This window comes from Glycine soja, chromosome 14 (assembly GCF_004193775.1).
Source record: "Glycine soja cultivar W05 chromosome 14, ASM419377v2, whole genome shotgun sequence".
Classification (NCBI taxonomy): Eukaryota; Viridiplantae; Streptophyta; class Magnoliopsida; order Fabales; family Fabaceae; genus Glycine; species Glycine soja.
The window spans coordinates 24,717,622-24,729,107 of NC_041015.1; the positions used below are offsets into that span (position 1 = coordinate 24,717,622).

An 11,486-nucleotide genomic window follows, 5' to 3' on the forward strand; every position below is an offset into this window, starting at 1 on the left:
GTTGCTGCATGGAAGGGCAAAGGTCTGTATGGTGGTCAGCAGAGGAGCACAAACCACAAACCCTTGCGACAGGTACAGATTTCTGATTCAAGGCCAGCTGGGTTACCAAGTTGACCAACGCATCCAGTTTGCCTTCAAGCTTCTTAGTTTCAGATGATGCAGATGGGTTTGTAGCTACCTCATGCACTCCTCTAATGACTATGGCATCATTTCTGGCGCTAAACTGCTGGGAGTTGGAGGCCATCTTCTCAATTAAATTTCTGGCTTCAGCAGGGGTCATGTCTCCAAGGGCTCCACCACTGGCAGCATCTATCATACTTCTCTCCATATTACTGAGTCCTTCATAAAAATATTGGAGAAGAAGTTGTTCTGAAATCTGATGGTGGGGGCAACTGGCACATAGTTTCTTAAATCTCTCCCAGTACTCATACAGGCTCTCTCCACTGAGTTGTCTAATACCTGAGATATCCTTCCTGATGGCTGTGGTCCTGGAAGCAGGGAAAATTTTTTCTAAGAATACTCTCTTAAGGTCATCCCAGCTCGTGATGGACCTTGGAGCAAGGTAATATAGCCAGTCCTTTGCCACTCCCTCTAATGAATGAGGAAAAGCCTTCAGAAATATGTGATCCTCTTGGACATCTGGGGGTTTCATGGTGGAGCAGACAATGTGAAATTCTTTCAAATGTTTGTGCGGGTCTTCACCTGCAAGGCCATGAAACTTTGGAAGCAAATGAATCAGTCCAGTTTTAAGAACATATAGGACATCCTCATCAGGGTATTGGATGCACAAGCTTTCATAGGTGAAATCAGGTGCAGCCATTTCCCTTAGAGTCCTCTCACGAGGTGGAGGTTGTGCCATGTTCTCAGAATGTGCAAAATCAGAATGCTCAGAATCAGAATGCTCAAAATTATAATGCTCAAGATCAGGATGTTCAAAATCACCAATAACAGAATGCACAGATTCACCAGTTATGGAATGCTCAGAATGATCAAAAGGTATAAAATGATGCCTAACTAATCTATGAAATGTCCTATCTATCTCAGGATCAAAGGGTTGTAAGTCAGATGGATTGCCTCTAGTCATACACTACATTCAGCATGCACACAACTAGTTGCCTTGTCATGTAAATAAAGGTGTAGGTTTGAACTACAGCTACCCTCAAATGATATCCAAATGACTTGAAATTTTGTGAGCAACCTTATAAAATGATGAGAAGATAGCACAAAAAATTTCAGACAAAAATTCAAAGTCTAACTATGAAAGCTAAAATTGGTAGGTTAAGAAAAATAAGTGAATAAAACTTGAAAAATAAAAAACTTTTGACAGAATCGCTTTTTTTGGACGATGGAGACCTCAGCCGGCCTACGGAAGGCTGCCACGGCATAGGAAATTTTTTTCTACCCCAAATGCATATCTAATAATTGCGATTCTGATAACCGGAGCTAAAGTTATGGCCGTTTGAAGTTTTGACAAACACAAAATTTGCTAGTTTTTTGGAACTTTCAAATCTGACCAAACTAAAGGCTCTAGCTATTTTTCCCACAAAATATGGATTAAAAGAAGTTACCACAAAAAAATTCAGCCAAAAATAACAACCCTAGCTACTAAAACAAAAAATCCCAAATAATTCAGCATGGGTGGTCGCTAAAATCCGTCTCTAATTGATTTCTACTACTACTCCGTTTTTCCGCAAGCTGATTTCTACTACTACTCTGTTTTCAAGCACAATCTTCACAGCAAAACACCCAAGACTGAAACAGGGGAAACGCTTAATGGGAAAACTGAAACAAAACACAAATTAAACAAAATACCAGGACACTAAACAACACTAACACACATACTAACACAATACTAACAATTAAACATAAAACACGAAAGGATTAAACACACAACACTAGCTAGCTATTATGAACCTTTGGACACTGCTCCCCGGCAACGGCGCCAAATTTGATCGAGGCCGTACCCGAATCAAATAAACATGAAAATGCAGTAACTAGGAAGTGATCCTAGGTCGTTTCCCAACGAGCAGTGACAAGCCAAATGTTCATAATATACTTGCAGTAACAGTAACGATGGGGGGGGGGAGGGGGGTTTGGTAATTAAAGAGCAGAACAAATAAAATGGAATACGAAACTACTAATATTAAAAACGGGTTGTTTCCTCTGATTCAGAAGCCACTCTCTTATCCTGGGTTATGGAGAATTCGTCCCTAACAGTCAACCACTTAATCCAACCCTATTTCAATTTACTAAGCGAAAATCAACTTAGGGTTTTCAATACGTGATTAGGCACCACATACACCAGTTAGCCCTTCGTCCATTAAGCATGAACGCAAGTTAGGCTCAGAGGTAATTAATCGAACACGAAGCGTGCACTGATTAATATTCACGAAATTGGGATAACTGGTGAAGGGAAAACTGCCAGGAAACCACATTACAAATGAAACCTCAAAGAGAGTTGGGCTTCGTCCTCAAAAGGAAACAACACCAGAAAATCTAGCCTTCCATGGATTCAAACAGAAAACGCAAATGAAACATGAAGCAGAAATGTAAATGAACAAGAATGTAAATGAAAAGAAACGTAAATGAACGTAGAAGAAGAAGCAAGAATGAACTCGTAATTAGAAGCAGAAAACGGAAATTTGCATTAAGAACGAAAACTGTAACAAGGGAACAGAAAAACGTGAAAACCTAAAACCAAAGCTCTGAATAATGAAAATAGCCTAACAGAATAGAATGCCCTGCACGAATCCCAAGGCAGCTATTTAAAAAGAGTCACTCAAAGTCACTGGGCCCTATTACAATACTCTGACCCAAAACGAAATAAACACTGAACAACATAAAATAAAATTGCGAAATTTCCTAATTAGAAATTAACTAAGGTAAGCGCTGCTTTATTTGCCCTCTTCAAGTCCACAACCAAAATCCGGATTAAGCCCAATGTTTCATTAATTCCTGAAATTAGATTAAAAACATCAAATTAGCTAAATGAGCCCAAATAATAAAACTGCCTAATTAATTGACAATTAAGACCAATCAAAAATTAAAATGGTGCAAAAAGGGTTTAGAAAATAGAAGAAAATGATGGCACATCACTCTTCAAAAAGGTTTTGACTTTTTCAAATGGGTTTTAAGTTTTTCTTAAAAGTTGTAACTCTTCCGAATGGCCTTTTTGACCAAACATGAAAAGTTTATAAAAGCAAGGCTTTGTTCTACATTTTTAATCAATCTTTCTAACAACAATCTTGAATACTTTTGCTTTTCCAATCAATCCTTTACAAGCCTTGAATCTCTTTGAATCTCTTTGAACTTCCTCTTCTTCTTTGTACATTTTGGATGGACATAAAACCAACACCTTATCCTTGAACAAGATCAATAAAAATTTACAACTAATAAACAAAAACAAATAAATCCAACATGTAAAAGAAAGAAACTGGCATTTAAAACATAAATAAAACATTTTTCTCTTCTATTTTTGTGTAATCGTCTGTCTTTCCTTTTATTTCTATATCAAAACCTTTGTCACTTAATAAATTTGAACTTTGTCTAATAAAATTTGATATTTAAAATAAATAAATAAATTTTGACATTTAAAATTTTACGTGAACTTTATCATGTAGAAAATGCCAACCATTTATTTTTAAATTAGCCTTATGATGGAAATGAAATGTCTATTATAAGCTATTTTTGTGTTCACATTACAAATTTAATTATTTTAAATGATATATTACCTTAATATCAATATAATTATTTAATCTATGAAATTATGAATTTACTTTTAAATTTTTTAAAATTAATGGATAAGTATACTAAATAGAAGAAATTGAATATTTTGTAGATTGTATAAGATATAATAATCATATTATTGATTTGATTTTTATTATAATATTCATGTGATTTTTTATATTTATTTTACGTGTGTATTGATAACAAAAATTAAGTAAAAGAAAAAAAAATAATAGTCTCCATTGAAGGCGAAAGGTATTACGGTGTGATCTTTAAGAATAGAGAAACACGACAAAGATTTTGATATATAGAAATAAAAGGAAAGAGATACAAAAAATATTGGAGAGAAAATCATGGGATTTGATTATTTGTTTTGAATATTAGTTTTTTTATTTTACATATTAATTTAATTGTTTTCTATTTTATTATGTAATTTTTTTATTAATTGTGTGCGGTGTTAGGTTTGTACCCACTTAAGAATTTCTCTATATTACTTTCTTAGTAAAACATAGGATAAAATGTTTTTTTTTTCTTGGTATTATATTGCATACAATTGACCTTCCTATTTACCTGAATCTTGAAATGTTTTAGCATGAACATTTTTTTTCTATTTATGTAAAAAACATGTCAATAGGAGATGATTGTCGAAAGTTAGAAAGGAAGTGATGACTAACTCAGCCCTCCAAGCGATTCTGACTTATTGTATGACAATGTTCTGCTTCTTGACACCCTCATTGATGAGATCCATAGAATATTCAACATGTTCTAGTGGTGTTTCAAAGGAGATATGCATAGGGGTATAAAGTGGTTGAGGTGAGAGAAGTTGTCATTGAAGAAAGAGGATGGCAACATGGGGTTTAAGGATCTTGAGGATATGTTGTTTTTGGATTGGTTCACGAGTTACATACATAATGAAAAATGTATGTAACGGGTTAAAATGAAATAAGATATTAATATATTTTTTTATAAAATAAATATTCATAGTATATATTAATGTATTTTTACTTTTGCATTTCTCTAAATTTGAATGAATACAACTATCCACAAATATCCTTATTATACTTATATAATCATTAATTATAAAAGTGTATGCTTAATTGTTGGCAGTACATCTTTTTTTTTTTTTTTCATGTTATTAACAAAATATTATTTCTGTCTAGCCACATAACCAGTTAAAAAATCCAGTTTAGCATTTGAAACTAACTGTAAGTTAAAAATCTCTGTTAGGCTTTCGTTCCTCCTTGTTCCTTGTTCTATTTATTGATTATTACAGTTAGATGGCGACTCTATTGGTCACATTGCTTTGCAGAAAGTTGCCGACTTGTACACATCTATGCCCAGAGACATGTCATCCTGGTCAATGCACAAATACTGAGAAGTGCTGTAAAAAGGTACGACACAATTCTAAGTAATAGATTTTACCTTATAAATCTGTGAAGGATTTCGTTTTTGAGATTGTTATTGTTTTAACTTTGAATATGCTTGTAGATATTAAGTTAATATTTTGTTTCAAAGATAAACAAATGTTAGGTAGTTTTTATATTATTATTCAATAAAATATTATTATATACATGATGATAAGTTTATTGATTTTTCTAAAATTATTTTAAAATAATTAATTTATAAATAATAAATCTAATTTTTTAAGACGGTTTTATAAAAAATCGTTTTAAAAGGTAGACTTTTTATAAAATAATATATATATATATATATATATATATATATATATTACTAAACTAAAGGTAGAAATTAAAATTAATAATATGTATTTCAAAAATAAGTTAAATAAAAAGAGTTTTTCAAGCAATATCTTTAGATTAGAAATTGAGGTGTTACATTTCCAAGTAACGACTGTTTCTCTTGATAATTTGATTCCAAAATCAGAGTGTTCTTGTTCATAAAATAGATGTTTAGGGCTGAGGATATCAAGTTAGTATTTACTTTCAAATTATAACTAGGTACCAAAGCAAATGACATTAAAGCATTCAACATACCGTGCATTACAAGGTTCGTCCCACTAGTTAAAAACATCCAAGACTTGATAGTATAGGTGAGAAATATGAACAATTGATTTTAGTCAAGTTGGCAAGGTTTCAGAAAAACTAGACAGATTTCAAAATTTAATCTCCAACGCTTCCCCTGTAAATTACTACCTTTAATTTACCATCTGTAAAAACTTAGGGTAGAAAGATTTATGATTGAAGACATTATTGTATAGTCCAACTTTTTCGAATGATCAATTTTTGATATGGAACACTAGCCCTATTAGACAGTTGGTAGTTACACACTATATAAGCAGCTTTCTTCATTTTCGCTTATAGCCTTATTATTACTATCCTTATAACTAGAAACGTAAGTGGTATCCCCATGAAGGAGAGCAATATCAAATCCAATTCCCACTCTTCTACGTCCATTACTAGCTGAAGGATAACAACACTCGCGAAGAACTTGCAAAATCTCTTTCATGGAAGGCCTATTTGAGGGTAACCTGCTTGTGCAACCAAGGCCTAATTTGAAGACTGTGATCATCTCTTCCACATAACTTGTTTCTATGATTTCTTCGTCCGATGCATCCGTGAGGCACTTCCCTTCCCTATAGTGCTGCCACGCCCAATCTACTAGGTTGGTTGCATGCTGTCCTCCACTATATGGCTCTTTTCCAGTTACAAGCTCTAGGAGTACTACCCCAAAACTATATACATCAGCTTTTTCATCAATCTTTGTTGTATAGGCATATTCTGCAATGCAAGTAAGCTTATATTTTGATAACAAACTACAGGATAGGATCACTCGAGTTCAGTAGAATATTAAATTTCAAGAAAGGAAAACCATAAGTAACAGTTTTTTGACGAAATAGAACAAATGTGGCATTTTTAAGATTCTAGTGGAAATTAACTATATGAAAAGGCTAGTAACCACTGCACAAACAGATAATTCAGTTTGGTCTATTTTGTTAGTTTAATATTGTTTAGTAGTTTCTGTTATGAATAGTTAGTAGTTAGTTTTATTCCTTATGTTCTTGGTCAAGACAGCACACTTCATGGCACACTCCAATAATGGAAGTTTTCTCCATTAAGAGGTGGTGAAACTGAGACTCTCTTGGATTTTCACCAGGATGAAGATAGTACGAGTTTGTTGGAAACTGAGAAAGATCACTGGTTTCTACCATATTGTTATGCTGGGGCTATTTAGAATGAGATTCAGCCATGGATGTGGAAAGAAGGAAAGAAAAAAGATTGTTGAAGATTATTGCAAATCTGATAGCATATTATCAGAGAAAAGGAAACGGAATATATTTTGCTATTGATTGAATGAATTAAGTTCAAAAAATAAGAAGAGAAGTGTCCCTATAGATAAGACACCCAAGAACAGAAGGAATAAAACTAACTAGTAACTAATCATAACAGACACTAACAAACAACATTAAACTAACAGAAATAAACTAAACTGAGTTTTCTGTTTCTGCTATGGTTAACTCCAATAAACACATTTATTCTTAATTTTTTCACGTCAAATCAAACGAAAATACAAAAGTTATTTAGTAGCTTTTGGCTTGACGTGAATCTAGTGTTTCACAATGTTGAATCAAACACTCATTCTTTCTTATTAGTTGAAGTTTATGTGAGACCCATTAATTTGGAAATAAGGCCCACTAAATGAAAAATGGAACTCTTATATTAAATAGAACCCACATGAACTTACCAAATATGACTAAAGTGTCAAAATGGAGATTGAAGTATGCTACTATTATTTTTCTTTGCTGAAACCTATTCATCAGGTATGGTCAGTCGTCGCTTAAAAAGTCAAGTAACTTGACAAACCCGTAACACATAACCCCATGAAAGTATCAAACAATGTTTTTCTCACCTATTTTTTTATACTCTCCCAAACCTCCTCTCATGGTAAAAGGAACACGAGATACAATCAAATTACTATTTTCTTTTGCGATCGTAATGTAAAAAACATATAGGGGTGTAAACTTTTCATTATTGCTGTGGAGAAATGAATTGATCATTTACCTGGTGGAATGTAGCCAAGAGACCCTGCAATGTTGGACATTGTACGTGGCTCCCCTGGCTTTACCAACATCCTAGCTAGTCCAAAATCTGCAATGCTGGCCCTGAACTCCGAGTCCATCAATATATTGCTAGATTTCACATCTCTATGGATAATAGGAGGAGAACAGTCATGGTGCATGTAACACAACCCTTGTGCAGCTCCAACCGCAATCCGCAACCTAGTTGGCCACTTCAGGAGCAAACAATTTTTGCTAGGTGAACTCAACCCATTTGCTGAAACTCTGTTCCTTCCATGAAGCCACTTGTCCAAGCTCTGGTTCTCCATGTACTCATACACAAGAAGCTTTGAATTCTCACTTGAAAAGCAGCACAAAAGCTTCACCACATTGGAGTGCCGAATTCTACCGAGAATTTCAACCTCAGCCATGAACTCCCTCTCCAGCCTCTCATCAAGGTTCATACTATTCCATATCTTCTTCACAGCAACATACTCACCTGGCCTACCCGAGGCCACGCGGTACACTTTCCCAAACCCTCCACTCCCTATGAGGTTTTCCTCTGTCAAACTAGAGAAGAGATTGAATTCAGTGAAGTTCAGCCTCTGGAATGAGGTGAGCTTCCAAGTTGAAAGGTCACCCCCACAGTGCTTTTCCCCACAGTTTTTTCTAACCTTATAAAAGACAAGAAAGGCACTGGCTAGCAACACAATAATGATAAGAACAAGAATTAGGACAAGGTATTTGGAAGAATTAGAGTTTTTGGTTTGTGGGGTGGCGGACTTTTCGGTCAAGCAGCTAGACAGGTTGAGACTTGGGTTATAAGCACAAAGATCAGGGTTGTTCAAGAAACTGCTTTCATATGCAAGGTTGTTGAACTCATCAGGGACACTTCCTGAAAGCTTATTGGATGATAGGTTGAGAAAAACAAGCCTCAAGGTACCAAGTTTAGGTGGGATTTCACCCGATATGTTGTTTTCAGCCAAGTCCAAGTAAACAAGGTCACGAAGATCACACAAAGTTTCAGGAATGTTACCAAAGAGTTTGTTCCTTGAAAGACTCAGAGTATTGAGTGATCCCCACGAGATTATCTCCGATGGAAGTTTGCCATAGAGCTGGTTTTCATCAAGCATGAGAGTGTTGAGCCTAGAAAGACCTGTCAAAGCCCTTGGAATTTCACCGGAAAGCATGTTGTTTCTCGCATCAAAAACCACCAAATTCACTGCAGAAGAAAAAATCTTACCCGAAAACAAGTTGTTTCTAATTTCTAGTCTCGACAAATTCCAAGCTAGCTCACTAGGAAACTCACCAGAAAACGAGTTATTACTCAACATCAAGGTAGTTAAATTTTCCAAATCCCACAAACCCCAAGGCAACTCACCTGAAAAACTGTTATTGTAAAGCTGAACAGTTCTCAAAGAGCCACAATTCCCCATCCATTGTGGCAACTCGCCACTCAAATTGTTAGAAAACGCAATCACACCTTTCAAAACACCACCATCACACAAATGCTGCGGCAAACCACCACTTAGTTGATTGTTCGCTACTTCAAAAGACACAATCTTCGAATGTAAGCCAAATTCTGGCGGCAAAGTCCCATTCAACTTGTTCCCAAAAACCTTAAAGTCCGTAAGAGTTGGGTTTAGCCCCAAACTTTTCGGAATTTCACCGGTTAACTGATTCGAGAATAGATGCAAAATCGTCAAATTCTCCAACATTCCAAAAAACTCCGGAATCGAACCGGTCAAATTGTTCATGGCCAAATCAATCTCATTCAAACTAAAACCTCGAACCGAACGGGGTAAAACCGGAATTTCACCCGATAAACCGTTATGGTACAAATACAGAAACTGCAAGTTCCGTAACGCGAACAAACCGTTGGGAATATTCCCCGTTAAAAAATTAAACGACAAGTCGAGTAACTCAAGGCTACTGAGATTCGCGAAACTCTCTGGTATCGCCCCGATTAAGTTACACATAGGCATCCACAAGGTCTTCAGGTTCTTCAAGTTCCCGAACTCAAACGGCGTCTGGTTAACGAAGCTGTTATAAGCCAAGCCTAGTATAGAATAGATTAGGGTTTTACTCAATTCTAATCGTGGATGTACTATATATATATATTACAAAGGAACAATAAACTGTAAGATATTTATAACTTGATAAGAGGATCACGTCAATATATATAGTCCAATACCTAGCACTTCGAGATTCGTTAGGTTTCCGATTTCGCTGGGGAACGTGCCGTTGAACTCGTTGCGGTAGAGGAGCAGCGTTCGGAGCTCGGAGACTGCACCGATCGCCGCCGGAATGTCGCCGGAGAAGCTGTTTCCGCCGAGGTCGAGGTAATTTAGCGTTTTGAATTTTGCGATGTCGTTTGGGATGGGACCAGCGAGGTAGTTCTGGGAGAGGTCGAGGAGTTTGAGGTTAGAGCAGTTGGAGAGGAACGCCGGGAACTGGCCGGCGATGTTGTTGTCGGAGAGGTTGAGGTGAGCGAGGTGCGCGAGGTCGCAGATCGCCGCCGGGAGCTGGACGGCGGAGATGTTTTTCCCGGCGAGGTGGAGCTCCGTGACGAAGCCGCCGGAGCATCGGATTTCCGGCCATGCGCACGGCGGCGACGAGGATTTCCATGAGCGGAGGGCGGGAGGGTCGCCGAATTGTCGTTTGATGCCGAGGAGGGTTGTTTGCTGGTCCTGCGAAATTACCGGGGAGGGCAGCGAGAGGACGAGGAAGAGGAGGATGTGGAATGGAAATTTGACGAAGGTGAAGGGCATTTTGGTCATTTGAAGTGGTTTAGTTCGCCGCGGGGATATTTTTCGGGGAAATGGAGGCTAAAGGTTAGTTGGGGGAAAGAGCAAAATTCAAACATGGGGAGGGAAGGTTCAAGCTTGGTGTTTGTTTGTGTCAGTGTGTGTAGTTTTCTTTGTTGAATTTTCAGCGTCTAAAACTGAAAAAACTGTTGAATTTGATAATTTAATTATTACAAGTGACATTGAAATTGATGGATGCCCGATAATTGAATTAATAATCAAGTACAGTGTAGATACTGGAGTGTTTGGTTCAAACACGGTTGAGGTTGAAAACATGGGGTTCTAGTGGTTGGACGTTGGAGGAGGGATTGCTAGCAATAGAATGTAAAAATCAAGGGGAGATTTCTGCCTTTGTTTTAAAACATATTTTATAAGCTAAAATATGTTTTTAACTCTCATATCTTAAGGTCATATACGGTATAAGTTCTAATAAAAAAATCGTTAGTAAATTAAAGTTTAGTCCTTCTATTAAGTTGGTCAAACTGAAGTCTAAAGATATAACATGAGACAATATTAAGTCGTGTGTCATTTTTTTCCCATCCAAATCAACAGTATCACGTGAGACAAAAAAAAAAAAAAAATAGAAAAAAAAATCCTAAATTTATCTTACAACTAGAAGCTGTCTTCAATTTCCTTCCGTGTAGATGTTCTTAAGGCGTCTTTGAATATTCATCTAGACAAAGAATGGGGATTAAAAAATAAAAGATCAGACAAGATTGAATATAATGTGTATGTGAAAGTAGAAGATTTATCTTTTTTAAGTTGGTTGTGATAAGAACTGTTTAACAAGTATTTTCTAGAATAATTTTTGGTGCAACTGATTTAGAAGATATATTCTAGCTGAATAAAAAAAATTCTAGATTGATTTCTACTTTTTAGTACATGTAATCTAGATTGTCTTGTAGAAAATTTCAAAAGTTTCAAATGACGTCAATATT

General features: G+C 36.0%; 1 protein-coding gene and 1 non-coding gene across 3 annotated transcripts; one reads left to right on the forward strand and one right to left on the reverse strand.

Moving 5' to 3' along the window:
* Nucleotides 1–374: 374 nt before the first annotated feature.
* LOC114385607 lies at nucleotides 375–481 on the forward strand. The gene has a single exon (XR_003660972.1). It is a non-coding gene; the product is annotated as a small nucleolar RNA R71 (small nucleolar RNA).
* A 5,379-nt stretch (nucleotides 482–5,860) lies between these two features.
* LOC114382977 (receptor-like protein kinase HSL1) lies at nucleotides 5,861–10,881 on the reverse strand. Of its 2 annotated transcripts, none has more exons than XM_028342533.1 (3): nucleotides 9,936–10,881; nucleotides 7,746–9,800; nucleotides 5,861–6,407 (listed from the first exon to the last, which is right to left on the reverse strand). In XM_028342533.1, the coding sequence occupies exons 1-3, from the start codon at nucleotides 10,519–10,521 to the stop codon at nucleotides 6,007–6,009; spliced, it is 3,042 nt and encodes a 1,013-aa protein (XP_028198334.1). In that variant the 5' UTR covers nucleotides 10,522–10,881; the 3' UTR covers nucleotides 5,861–6,006. The 2 variants fall into 2 exon arrangements, with proteins under 2 accessions (XP_028198334.1, XP_028198333.1); XM_028342532.1 differs by having other exon boundaries at nucleotides 5,861–6,464; nucleotides 9,936–10,879.
* Between the last annotated feature and the right edge of the window lie 605 nt (nucleotides 10,882–11,486).

Bases quoted from the DNA above. Each gene is read 5' to 3' on its own strand.
- LOC114382977 (XM_028342532.1), bottom strand. From the start codon at position 10,521: ATGACCAAAATGCCCTTCACCTTCGTCAAATTTCCATTCCACATCCTC. The intron at 9,801-9,935 runs GTATTGGACTAT...ATTCTATACTAG, and splicing joins AACGAATCTCGAAGTGCTAG to GCTTGGCTTATAACAGCTTC. The intron at 6,465-7,745 runs GTAAATGATCAA...CTTGCATTGCAG, and splicing joins TCTTGGCTACATTCCACCAG to AATATGCCTATACAACAAAG.